The following is a 14,301-nucleotide window of genomic DNA, read 5'->3' on the forward strand; positions in this document are numbered from 1 at the left end:
TGCAAAAAAAAAAAAAGCTAAAAAAATCAATGATGATAATCTAACAGTATCTGGGCTCGAGTTGCTCAAGTTGTTTTTTACCACGGTGAAGTAAGTATTCAATATAAATGAAATTTTTTTGATCTACTTGCTTGGAATTCTGGCGAAACTTAGTTGATACTACTGATTCAATCTGGTGTCGATCTTAGGGAGATTTGGAACCAGTAGCTCGCAGAAACCCTCTGTATAGACCACAAGTACTTGCTTCTACACCCATTGCATCTTCATGTTAAGTTTAGTGAGGAAAGTTTTCTTATCAAAAGTACATTTGAAGAATAAAAGCAAGCTATTATGCTATTTCCTTCTACTCTGGAACAACAAAAAATGATAAGTTTCGTAAGCAAAACCGAAAAATCTTCTAAACAGAAAAAGTTGAAAAATAAATACAGTAACAAAACAAGTCTTGCAAAGCCCGGGGAAAGGAATGATTTGACAAGTAGTGACAGAAATTATAGCATGAAACAAAAAATATAGCCAGAAGTAGCAACATATCTACAAATTCATAAGTAAGAAGATATTTTAAGACCACAAACACAATCTTAGTTTCGCAAACAAACATGAAAATAAAATATTTCGAGATGCACATAGAATCATACAAAAGAAGACATGCATAAAATTCATCAAACCGTTATTAATTTATGCTACTGCAAGGTAAAATTGCCCCTTGCCCAGACCTTTAGATCATCATTCAATCAACCCTTAGTCCATGATCCAAGAGTCTAGATTGCAGGTATTGATACTGCCTGCTACTACCTTTTTATGTTAAAGCAATAACCAACAGCATTTCTCACAAGATCCTAACCAAGACAATTGCACATAGATAAACTATAATCCAAGAAAACATCAAGAAAGTATACACCACCAAAATAACAAAACAAACACAACGTACTGGACTGACCAAACTAGGCCTCACAGCTTGCAAACCATCAAAACATCAAGTAGAATCAAGTTAAAACAAAATGAATTAAGTTGTAGTCACATTACAAATCATAAATAATCAGATACGCTAATGCATAAAATTAAAAAAAATCAATTCACAGGGATTGAACTGAGCTTTTTCATTCCTTTACCAAAGATAAATACATTCAAAATTTCATTGAAGTTATTCCACAAACAGATGGTGAACATTTTGAAAAGAACATGAGATGTTAAAAAATTTTAAAACCCATTTACAGAAAAAATTCATAAATACACAATGGAAGAATTTAAACAAAACCCAGAAGGCAGAAATTGAATGGTGTTCAAGGAATAGCGAGCATTGATTAGATGGAAAAAAAAAAAGCAACTACGGATTGATAAAACTATGAATAAAATAAACAAAAATTAAGCTTAAATTTCAAAGAAAATGTGTACCTCCGGAAATAAAAATAAGAGAGGGAGAGAAGGCGTCCTACCCTGTGTTGGGACTTCAGATGTTAGAAATAAAAATTGTGAAATTATTTTTAATTTATTAAATGAGAAGTTTCTAACCATCATTCTGTCAGAGAATGTCAGAGGAAGTTCTTCTTCTGCTGTCTCTCTTTGATCAGACCAACCGATGGAAGCACTCTAGGTCTTTGAGTTGCCTTTACTTGAAGATGCAGGTCTTCGAGTATATCTCGATACAAGTGTTTCAATATGAAAAGGGCGGTGTCGTAATCCCTCCAATAATTTCTGTACACAGAGACTCAAATTATATAAAAAATATATATTACACATGCAAAAGCACATGTACTCAACAAAATTAAGCAATATCACATGAAAACTGAAGCTACACAGCCATATAGTATTAAGTTATAAACAGATGGGGTCACGTTATTCTACCCAGGGTTAATTTCTTCTTCAAACATACGAAATAATTATACATGAATGCTAATAAGAAGCAATGTTAATGAGTTCGTATGATTAACACAATGCAAGCACATAAAGTAGAAAGGGTAATTTTTCTGCTTTCTAATGAAAAACAATTTTTATGCTCCTTGTTTAAAGAAGCCTTCAAGACCATGTGATGGTCACAATGCAAATACATATGGCATCCAGATGCAACAGAGTGCAGCAGCTTCAAGGCCAATTAGCTTAGCTGGTAATTCTCAAGGTGTTGTCTTAGAGCTAAATTTTATCTCGCTTCCACCAAGTGACAAGTGTAAAATGTTATGAGATTGGGGAGTTGGAAAAAAAATATAATAAATCCCCATTCAATGAACTATATATAACATCTTCAGAATACTCTTTTATACTGACTAATTCTGGCTTTTCTATGATTACAACCATAAACTCTAACACATTATATGCTCCACGTTTCTCAGAAAGATAAACGTCAAAGATGTAATCAAATGTGCTTCATATAAGTCAAAAATGCATGACAAGCTTCCTTGAGGGAACTATTGAGATACCACATTTCATTGGGTAAAAAGTATGGAGTTATCAAAATGTATAGAAGAAGACTGAATACAGCCTAGTAGTCTATAAACGATAAAATATTTTGGTTCAGCATAGAAAATACTTACGCATGCAATCCAATGGCTTGTAAAGAAGGATGCTCAAATGTTTTATCCTCCATTATCAATATGAACATTAGAAGAAGTCCACAAATGAGCTAGCAATGACGATATGTAAAACAAAAGTAAAATATCATGTCTATTATTACTAAATAATGAACCATTCAAGCAAAATGTTCGACAGTGGAAACTCCATATCCTCGATGTACTTAATGAGCATCTTATACTGTGTCCATCACCATTTGAACATTCTTCTCATGGCAATTGGCAAATATTCATGTTCACATGGTATTTTGCAAATTGATGGTAACAGAGGCTACGAAGCTAAGGACTCACAAACAATAAGACACCGGCATTCCCAAATCCCAACTACCCTCATAGCCCATCAAAATAACTCCCAGGGGCTTCAAATACATAATTCATCCATGACGATGGAGCTATGACATTCTGATGATAACAATACATAGGAATTTAAAAAGCTCCTGAGATATAGTTTCACAGGACAACAGTATTGCAAGTATTGCAAGTAGTTACCTTAATACATAGGAATTTAGAAAGCTCCTGAGATATAGTTTCACAGGACAACAGTATTGCAAGTAGTTACCTTTATACATAGGAATTTAGAAAGCTCCTGAGATATAGTTTCACAGGACAACAGTATTGCAATTAGTTGCCTTTATAAACTCGTTTCTTTTCTTCAAAATTTTGTGAAGGGAAGACATCCTTAAACTACGATTATAAACTCTTCAAAAGGGCTAATCTATATTAAACATTAAGACCTTCAGGAGGGAAAATGATGGGTCAAATTTATGACTAATTATAGGCATCAATGGAGGGTAGTAGGTATCAACTTAAAAGCCTGAATAACAGTGGTATAGACACTCAAAAATTAGCAATAACATGATATAGCAGTAAATGCAAGCATCGAACTGCACTACAAACCTGAAGCATGTGATCTATCCATCCTTCTGCACTTCCAGTTAGCCTCTCCATCATTATAACACCATATGATCTTTCTTCTCTTTCTTTGGCATTTTCTGCCACTGCAATATACACAAAAAGATTGTTGAGTGCACTCAAAAAATATGGAAAAGAAATCAACATAGATTAAGTGAAATTTCATTTATGGGATTAGGGCTTTGTTGTTTACTTTTAATATTATCTTTTTTACTACTGAACAATGGAGGGGAACCCTAAGTACAAGAATGGTGGGTCCCTTCAGCCATTGTTACTCATATGTGCAAAAGGAGGACAACATGAAGAAACAGAAAAGCACTAAAACAATATCAGTAGAAGATTACATTAACTTCTAGGGCATCTACATTTCTCGATAGACAAACTGTAAGTACTTTAGCCTGTTTCAATAGCATAAAACTCAGAGCTTCAATACTCACACATGATCAGAAACCAAAGACCAAAACATGTACATGATAATTCTGGGTAAACTTAAGAACTAAAGGTCAACTAATATTAAATTGATACATTGATGTTATATATACATAGAAACATATATAAATGAATCGCTACTGAGTCAGAATTTCAACAAAATTAAATTCTCCAACAGTGAACAAAAAAAACCACCCTTAGATACATACATAATATTTAGTTCAAATTGAGGGGAAAAAATGACACTCTGATGAGACCCCGCTGGTGCACATTTTCAACAGAAGGAAAAAGAGTGGGCAAAGAGGATAAAACAACACTTTTTCCACTCAACAAGCATGGGACAGGTGGCATCCTTGGAGGGATAGGTGGCATCCTCAGATTGGAAGTGGAATAATTCTATTAGAGTGAAAGTTGGGCGTAAAAAAGGTTGATAGGTAAGATTGTTTGCATTGAAAAAGTAGAGGGGAATTGGGTTGGGGAGGTACTGGCCCTCGAAGCCAACAGATTGTCTTTTATTTCTTACTTCTTAATTTTGTTCTGGGAATTTTTCTTATTGTCAATTTCTATTCACTCTTACTCTTATACTTGTTAATCTTGTGAGATTGTACGGGTACCTTCTGAATATTAATAGTAATACTAAACAATTTCAGAATGTTTTGTTGAGTGTGTTTGTGTGTTGTGACAGTGAATCTGAATTCTAGAAATTGTAGTGTATGAGAGTTTTCTGTAGATGGGAATAACAGAGGGGATTTAAAGAAAACAGAAGGGTTCTAACAAGTTGGTATCAGAGCGTAGTGACAATTGGGGAATGGTTGGAACAAGGATGGAAAACAGAATAGATGTTGTAAGGGCATGGGAACAATGAGAGACTGTTTACTGGAAATCCAAGCTTGGATTAGACGTAAGGATGAAGAAAAAGCTAGAAGAGCTGAAAGAGGTGGTTCGACAGAAACACTGGTGAACACTACTGCTAACACGGAGGAGGAGAATGGGGACCCCAACGCAAATACGAATGACGAAAATGCAATCGATGGCCGACGTCGTTCATAATACGCTGGCCGAAAAATCGAGATGCCAGTCTTCGTCAGAGAAGACCTTTACCAGTGGTTGTTCAGAATCAAGTGGTACTTCAACATGTATCACATGGCGGAGGAGGAGAGGCTGAACACGATGGCTGTATGCATGGAGGGAGACGTAATAAACTGGTTTCAGTGGATGGAAATCCATGCTCCAGTCACGTCTTAGGCAGCGTTTAAACTGTCTCTGCTTCATCGGTTCGGAGGATCCCAAGATGGTGGTCCGTATGAAGCGTTGATGGGAATCTGGCAAATTAGAACAGTGGAGGACTACCGCCGCAAGTTTGAAGCTTTCTCTGCACCATTGAGAGATGAGAAGGAAGACTTGCTATGGGCTGCATTTCTAAATGGGCTAAAACCAAAAATAAAAGCTGAGGTCAGATTGGGCCAGCCCACTTCCATAATCCAACTAATTGAACTGGCCTAGAAGATAGAAGAAAAAAATTGGGCCTTGGAAGAGTTAAAACATGGGTTAAACAAAGGTGTAAAGTTTGGTGTGGGTAGTGGGATTAATAGAATGAATTGGGCCTATAGTGGTAGATCGGGTAAAAGCTTTGGGCAACAGGAAAATGGGTTAAAATTTCACACAACTCTAACCCGCTGGTACCTTCAGGTAGCGTAAACTCCAACTCCATTCCACACCAAACTTTTTCTGCACAATCAGGCCGCCAACGGAACGAGAGACCCAGCCATGTTACTCAGAACGATGGTCAACATAGCAGCAGTAGCTTTATCCAACGCCCATTGAGCAATTTAGCTTTCAGGAAAGAATTTCCTTTCAAACAGATGACAGAACTTGAGATCCAGAGGAATAAGGCGCGTGGGGTTTGTTTCCGATGTGACGCGAAATTTTTTCCGAGCCATCGATGTGGAGACAAGCAGTTCCACATCATGTTGGTTGAGGAGGATGAAAGTCAAGATGAGAAAAATGACGTTGGGGGAGATCTGAGTGAGACCGTGAAGGAGTAACTTCCAAATGAAGCAGAGCTTTCAATTAGTTCGGTGGTGGGAATCTCAGGTCCAAAAACTATGAAGCTAAAGGGTAAAATCAAAGGGGCCGAATTGATAGTGTTGATTCACAGTGGAGCGTCGCATAATTTTATTAGCAAGGGTATGATCGAGAAGTTGGGATTGCCAGTGACACAAACACAGACCTTCGGGGTACGTGTGGGTGACGAATATCGAGTGCGGTGTGAGGGAGAATGTAGGGAGGTACCGTTAGATATCCAGGGAACTCCGATTATAGATAATTTTTTTCCATTCCAGATGAACAGTGTAGATGTGGTTTTGGGTGTGGCATGGTTGGAAACTCTGGGGGAGACAACAGTGGATTGGAAAACACAGGTAATGAAGTTCAAGCTAGGAGACAGAGTTATGAAATTTTTGGGTGACCCTTCTCTGAGCAAAACTCTGATTTCTTTAAAAGCTATGCTTCGTACAATTCAACGTGAGGGATATGAGTGTTTTGTGGAGTTTGGTAATTTACAGAAGCTAAGGGAATCACAAGTTGAAGAGGATAGCAGCATTTTACTAATTTTGGTCCGGTATCAGTCAATCTTCTCTTCACTTCCAGGATTACCGCCGCCAAGGACCCAAGATGACTCCATTAACCTTAACCCCGGCTCCTAACCCCCAAATATCAAACCCTACTGCTACCCTACTACCAAAAAAATGAGACAGAAAAACTAGTGAGTGAGATGTTAGCTGCCGGAATCATTAAACCTAGCCTTAGTCTGTTTTCCAGCCCAGTGTTATTGGTGAAAAAGAAAGACGGTGGTCAGCGATTATGTGTTGATTATAGGGCTCTTTATAAGATCACGGTTCCGAATAAGTTTCCCATTCTAGTGGTAGACGAATTGTTTGACGAATTAGGGGGAGCTTCAATTTTTTCTAAACTAGATTTGAAGTCGGGCTACCATCAGATTCGAGTAAAGGATGAGGACACCCACAAAACGGCCTTTAGGACACACGAAGGCCATTATGAGTTCCTAGTCATACCCTTTGGTTTGACTAATGCCCCAGCCACTTTCCAAGCCTTGATGAATGACATATTTCGGCATTTTCTATGTCGGTTCATTTTGGTATTCTTTGATGACATATTGGTTTACAACCATACAAAAGAGGATCATATCCAGCATTTAGAGATCACCCTTAGCACACTTGAAGAACACCACCTGGTTGCCAATAAGAAGAAGTGTTTCTTCGGCCAACGAGAATTAGAATCCTTTGGGCATGTCATCTCGATGGGTGGGGTGGCAGTTGATCCTTCGAAAATTGATAGTGTTTTGCAGTGGCCAATTCCCAAGGATATCAAGGCATTATAGGGATTTCTAGGTTTGACCGATTACTACTGAAGGTTCATCAAGGATTACAGGAAATTAGCCATTCCTCTCATCAGTTTACTTAAGAAGGATGCATTTCACTGGAATTCCGAAGCCTAGAAAGCCTTCGATGAGCTTAACAGTATAATGACATCGGTTCCGGTGTTAGCCATGCCAAACTTTGCTAAGGAATTTATCATTGAGACCGATGCCTCAAGGAGTGGGTTAGGGGCTGTCCTGCTGCAGGAGGATAGACCATTAGCTTTTTTTGAGCAAAGGCTTATCAGCGCAGTTGAAGCTTAAATCAGTTTATGAGCAGGAATTAATGGCTATTGTGATGGCAGTTCAGAAGTGACGACATTACTTATTGGGACGTCGCTTCACTATTAGGACAGACCAAAGGAGCCTCCATTTCCTAATAGATCAGCGGTTACTAAGTGAAGATCAACAGAAATAGGTTACTAAACTGATTGGGATGAACTTTATTATCCAGTATAAGCCGGGGGCAGAGAATCGGGTAGCTGATGCATTGTCTAGAAGAAGTGAACAGGTGGAATTTAATAGGCTATCTGTAAGTTATTTTGCAGGTATTGAAGAAGTAGAGGATGCTATTCAACAAGATGACAAATTGCGTGGGAATGTTCAAAAATTGCTACTGGATCCCAATGGTCATCCACCATTCACATTAGTTGGCCACCATCTCTTGTGTAATGGCCACCTAGTTGTACCAAGGAAAGGGGCCCACATTCCACTACTTCTACATGAGTTTCACTCATCTCCTGTTGGATGCCACTCGGGTTTCTTTCGCACTTTTAAAAGACTCAATAGTGTAGTATACGGGAGGGCATGAAACGAGATATCAAGGAGTTTGTCGATTCCTATGCAGTTTGCCAACAAAATAAATACCAGGCCTTGGAGTCCCGCCGGGTTTTCATCAGTCACTTTTGGAAGGAATTTTTTAAACACTCAGGCACGCAGCTTCGCATGAGCTTGGCATACCACCCTCAAACAGATGGCCAATCGGAAGTGGTGAATCAATGTGTTGAAACGTACGTTCGCTGTTTTATGAGTAGTCAGCCTTGCCAATGGCCTAAATGGATCTCTTGGGCCGATTTCTGGTTTAATACGACATTTAATGGCTCCACAGGTATGATCCCTTTTAAAGCACTCTATGGTCGTGATCCTCCCACTCTTTTTAAATTTTCGGATCATGGTTCACTAGTCGATGAAGTGAATTGTCAACTGCAAATGCACAATGTCATCCTAGCTGAGTTATAGGAGAATCTCCTCAAGGCCCAGACCCGAATGGAACACTATGCCAATGCAAAGAGAAGAGAAGTTCAATTGGAAGTCGGACATTCAGTTTACCTTAGGTTGCAACCATACCGCCTTCGTTCTTTTGTTGTAATACCCAAGATGTCAAAGGTATGTTCCTAACTCAAAATAGTCCTTTAGATGTTAATTTTATGTTAAAAAGCATAAAATCTAACTAAGGGCAAAATAGTCAATTCATTTGGAACGGTATGAATCAATTATCCATAGAAACGCTTAGGGGCAAAATGGTTATTTTGCCTATGGATAAGCATTGAAAAAGTCAAGGACGAGTATGCTTCATTGCATTTAATGGCATTAATTAAGTAATAATTATGTCTAGTGTGAAATGACCAAAATGCCCTTATATGAAGAATTAAGGACTTATGAGTTATACAATTAAAATAATTGGGCCAATTGCATAATTTTGGAAAATAAATGAAATATTTTCCTATAAATGAGATGAAATTCGTTCAAGCCAAAGGAGAGAGCCTTTCTTCAACATTTCTTCCATTTTCTCTCAAATCTTCCATGAAACAAGCTTTCTTTCTCTAGGTTTTCAAGGAGTTTTGCATAATTTTTCAAGGAGAACAAGATAGGAGCCTTGGATCTTCAATTTGAAGGGTTTAAGGTAAGGATTAAAAACTTTAGTTTTGATGTGATTTGAAGATTTGAGGTAGATGTTGAGGTATAATGTTATATATGTAGGATTAAGGTGTAAAAGAAGTCAAAGGCAAAGGATTTGTTGGAGGAAGTCTTTAAAAAGGTAAGGAAGAACCTCCCATGACTTTAGGGTTTATGCTAGGGTTTGTAGATTTTTATGAAACCTTAAATTAAAGCTTTAAGGCATAGAATTAGTTGATGGCAAGTGTAGTTGAACTCATTTATTCTACTTATTGCCTTGAATTCATTATACATGAAGTTATTGCTATTTATGTTTTATGAGTTGTTATGTTTGATTGAAGAAAATGAAGTGTGGATACTGATTGTGGCAAAATTTGTAGTATTGGAGGCCACATGGTATTGAATGGTTGCTATTAGAAGTGTTGATGTGTTGTTTGCATTAGCTTACAATGTTATAGCAATAATGGATGATTATGAGAATGAGATTTTTACACTTCCTTTAAGATGTTAAAGACTATTAAGGGGAGGTTATTTGATCCATAAGTTGACCTATTGGTTAATTGTCAATAGGAATTGATGTGGCATAGTTTAATATGAAAATTCGGATTTGGTAAGCTTAAGGGTCATGTTAAACGTGCTTCAGTATTTCGACCATAACTTGAGTTATAAAAATCGAAATGAGACTATTCTTGAAGCATTACAAAGTTAAGAGATAGCCCTATAACTTTTATGTTTATGCCATAGCCAATTCGTTTGATAAATGGTTAGAAAATAGTCTGAAGTATAAACTAGTTATTAAAGTTTAAGATTTAACATGATCAATTCTTATGATTATGAATTGATTATTAATGTATTATTGTAATTATGTCATGTACTAACGTTTGCCCATTAGTTAGATGATCTTTGAAAGATATACATGGTCATGATGTCAATGCATGATTAATGTTTTGAAATGGCATGAAGATGCAATGTAATACATGTTTTAAGATGATGTATGTGAGCAAGAGGTAATGTAAATGAATTGATAATCCATAGATGAATTAAAAGTATTAAGCTCACTAAAATATGTATTTACATGCCATAAGATGTTAGAGATGCAAATAGACATGATAATGATGCATATCGACATGATGGAAAACGCGTAAGCATATCCTCGTATACCGGTTGAGGAAAGATGAATATATGCTTTAGATGCTAAATAACGCGTAAGCACACCTCTCGATGATATGAGCTCTAGATGAATTTGAGGCTAGATGAGAGGAAAGATGAATATATGCTTTAGATGCTAATTAACGCGTTAGCATATCCTCGTATTCTAGTTGAGGAATGATGAACATATGCTTTAGATGCTAATAACGCGTAAGCATGCCTCCCGATGATATAAGCTCTAGATGAATTTGAGGCTAGATGAGAGGAAAGATAAATATATGCTTTAGATGTTAAATAACACATAAGCATGCCTCCCGATGATATGAGCTCTAGATGAATTTGAGGCTAAATGAGAGAAAAGATAAATATATGCCTTAGATGTTAAATAACACATAAGCATGCCTCCCGATGATATGAGCTCTAGATGAATTTGAGGCTAGATGATATGAAGTGCTTAAGATGCTGAAAAAAAAAAAAAAAAAGTCCGATCGGCTAGACGTTAAATGGTTCATACACATTTAGTTGCATTACATGAGTTACGATGTTATTTACATCATGAGATGATTTAGACTCATGTTAGATGATTTTAGATGTTATGTCATGACATGTGATATGTGTGTACTATGTTTACATACTTATTTGTATGTGTACACATTGATGTTTATATAGCCATGGGATAAAATGATGAAAAGCATATGAATTAGTAAGAAAATGGAAGCATACCTAGATGTAAAAGATAAGTGGTGTGTTAACAAATATATTTAAATAAAGGTCCTCACCCTTTCATTGTTGATTGCTTTACAAGTAGACCAGAAGCGAAGGATGCTAGAGACAGCTGGGCTACACGTGAGGGGAGATGATTTATTGTCATCTTGATGTTTTTTCTTGATGTAAATGATAAATGTTTGTGAAATACCTTTGGAAGCTTCCACCCTATAAATATGTTTTGATTGTGTAATTTCTTTAAGTTTGGATCCTGCGTGACATTTTATATGCATGTTTTGGATATTATTATTATTATCCTTACACAGATTTTTCTAAATACAACTCGTTCTCCAGACATGTATCCCCAGGATTCTCATTGAGGGATATTCAAAGGATACCTGACTGGAGGGGGGTTTTACATTGGCTCGTCAGTCCAATGAAAAACTCAGCACCCGCTTCTATGGCCCTTTTGAAGTTAAAGAAAAGATTGGATCAATGGCCTATCGTCTGGATCTACCCCTTTGGGCACGCATCCATGATGTTTTCCATGTGTCACAACTCAAGAAAACAAAGTACCCACCGCCCACTGCACAACCCTTTCCAGCAGCACTAGACAAAGATCTAGTATTGCAAGTCGAACCTAAGGAGGTTTTACGCATGCGAAAACTTTTGAATGGTACTTTGGCAGTCTTAATCAAATGGAAAGGCTTACCCACATATGGCAACACATGGGAGGATTTCACCTCCATTGACAGCTAATTTCCTTTCTTCCACCTTGGGGAGGGTAATGATGAGAGCCTGATGGTGCACGTTTTCAGCAGAAGGAAAAAGAGTGGGCAGAGAGGATAACATGGCACTTTTTCTACTCAACAAGCATGGGACAGGTGGCATCCTTGGAGGGATAGGTGGCATCCTCATATTGGAAATGGAATAATTCTGTTAGAGTGAAAGTTGGGCTTAAAAAAGGTTGACAGAAAAGATTGTTTGCATTGAAAAAGTATAGGGGAATTGGGTTGGGGAGGTATTGGCCCTCGAAGCCAGCAGATTGTCTTTTATTTCTTACTTCTTAATTTTGTTCTGGGAATTTTGCTTATTGTCAATTTCTATTCACTCTTACTCTTGTACTTGTTAATCTTGTGAGATTGTACTAGTACCTTCTGAATATTAATAGTAATACTGAACAATTTCAGAATGTTTGGTTGAGTGTGTTGTGACAGTGAATCTGAATTCTGGAAATTGTAGTGCATGACAGTTTTCTGCAGGTGGGAATAACAGAGGGGATTTAACGAAAACAGAAGGGTTCTAACATACACTAACGAGTATGATCCATTTGGGTTACGTAAAAAAAGAGCTACACCGAACAAAGTTGAACCTCTGATGAATTTAATCATCATAAAAGTTATTCTTAGAAACAGAATTTTAACTTCTGAGGGAGATATAAAGAACAAAAATGAGCCTTGATTCTGAAGCAAATACAATACTTAACTCTAAATTCAAACTGGTCAATGTATATTCGCTATGTATGTATATATTGACATTATTAATTAGTCTGAGCAGGAGAGTGAAAGCATAATCCAATAAAGCTCAGTTCATAAACATGTAGCATAGTCTATATTACAAAGTTGAGAAATGAAAAGCCTGACCACCATCATGCTCTATAGTAAGTGTAAAGAAACAAAATAAGCCCAAAAACTGAAAAATAAAAAAGAAATATGCCTTTGAAGAAGTTGAAAAGAGAAACTAACAATGAATAGTATCAGAACCCACCCTTATAGAGTTGAATTGGTCCACTATTGCCTGAGAACGAGCAGCTACATCTTAAGTAAATTCCTAACTCACATATATAAGGATATATTAGAAAGTGGGAAAATTTCTTTTAAACAAAAAATGCTCCACAAAGAGAGAAAGAGGAAAAATTTTAAAACCTTAATTGTGTGGTGCTATAGAGAGCTTACCTAGAACCCATATATGCAGCCTCTTTCCACCTCTATGGTAAGGGATAATAACTGGACGTACGGTGAGGAACTCTTTACAAACAAGTGGTTCTACTATGTGTAAGAAACCACAACACAACATCCATAATACTTTCCAGATTTATAAAATATTAAAGACAAAAATAGAAAAGAAAAAAAACATGTAAAACCCTACATGTCATTCACAAGAAAATAAAGCATTCAAAATAATCATAGTCACATTGGTTTTGTTCTGAGTCAAGAAATGTGCAAAAGCATGTGTAACATGAGTTACTGGATTCTTTTCACCTTGTGCAAGACTTTGTGGCATTTAATAAAATACTCGAATGTGCAAGACTTTGTGGCATTTAATAAAATACTCGAATGTGCAAACTTTGAACCAAATAAATATTTTTTAATTTGATTTAACAAGAGGATGTCAGCAGAGGGGGGACATTAGGAAGAAAAAACCATAAACTTGTAAGAGAGCAAAGAGAGAGAGAGAGAGAGAGAGAGAAGAAACACGGAGAAATAGCAAAAGACTAAACTCTCTTTTCCACTATTCTTGATTTTTGTTTATTCTACCTTTGCTATTACCTAATAGACATTTAAAATGTTCACATCAAGTTTCTCATTAAACTTTGTTCACATATACAAAAAAAAGTCTGAATAAACAGATGGTGATTTTTCTTATAAAAAACTGATAATATGTATTGGAACAACATGAGTTACACCGGTGGACAAGCTGCCAACAAAAGAACAAAAAAAATCACGGTAGGGGTAACAAATCTATACAAGAGAAGAAAATAAAAACTAGGCAGTGATAATTTTCCTTATCCTGGCCAAATGAAACCAAATTATAAATATTAACCCAAAACCTCTTCCCAGTGAAGATGTATAAACAAAAAAGAACAATCTTATTCATGAAGAAAAGTTAAATAGTCAAAATCTATCACATAATTCCCATTGTTACTTCTCTTTGCTTAGCAAAAACCAATGGTCATTTCGAAACGTTAAATAAAATGGTTCCTCATTGCATTCACAGGCTTTCACAGTGTCGGTGAGGTGTTTCAAATAATAATTGACATGCCATTATTGCAACATTTTATGGCGAAATACAGTCCACCACTTAAAAGGTCAGAAAAAAATAAATAGAGCATACTGTAGCATTGATATGGATGTGCAAAGACAAACCTATATGCTATAGGATCATATGGGTGAAAAATGTTGAACATTTGACGACAAACCAGCATCTCTTCAA

General features: G+C 36.6%; 1 protein-coding gene across 2 annotated transcripts; it reads right to left on the reverse strand.

Annotated features, from left to right (window-relative positions):
- Positions 1-136: 136 nt before the first annotated feature.
- Positions 137-14,301, reverse strand: LOC116107833 (phospholipase SGR2-like). 2 transcript variants are annotated; one of them, XM_031394122.1, is made up of 7 exons: positions 14,235-14,301; positions 13,044-13,138; positions 12,856-12,918; positions 3,459-3,559; positions 1,510-1,692; positions 1,393-1,429; positions 137-348 (listed from the first exon to the last, which is right to left on the reverse strand). In XM_031394122.1, the coding sequence occupies exons 1-5, from the start codon at positions 14,291-14,293 to the stop codon at positions 1,588-1,590; spliced, it is 423 nt and encodes a 140-aa protein (XP_031249982.1). In that variant the 5' UTR covers positions 14,294-14,301; the 3' UTR covers positions 137-348; positions 1,393-1,429; positions 1,510-1,587. The 2 variants fall into 2 exon arrangements, with proteins under 2 accessions (XP_031249982.1, XP_031249981.1); XM_031394121.1 differs by having other exon boundaries at positions 1,393-1,434.

This window comes from Pistacia vera, unplaced genomic scaffold (genome assembly GCF_008641045.1).
Source record: "Pistacia vera cultivar Batoury unplaced genomic scaffold, PisVer_v2 Contig549, whole genome shotgun sequence".
NCBI lineage: Eukaryota > Viridiplantae > Streptophyta > Magnoliopsida > Sapindales > Anacardiaceae > Pistacia > Pistacia vera.

What these genes read in the sequence shown, in the direction of transcription:
- LOC116107833 (XM_031394122.1), bottom strand. Translation starts at nt 14,293, where the DNA reads ATGCTGGTTTGTCGTCAAATGTTCAACATTTTTCACCCATATGATCCT. An exon ending in GCTGCATATATGGGTTCTAG is followed by an intron (nt 12,919 to 13,043) that starts GTAAGCTCTCTA and finishes TATGTGAGTTAG; the next exon opens with GAATTTACTTAAGATGTAGC. An exon ending in GGATAGATCACATGCTTCAG is followed by an intron (nt 1,693 to 3,458) that starts GTTTGTAGTGCA and finishes CTCTGTGTACAG; the next exon opens with AAATTATTGGAGGGATTACG.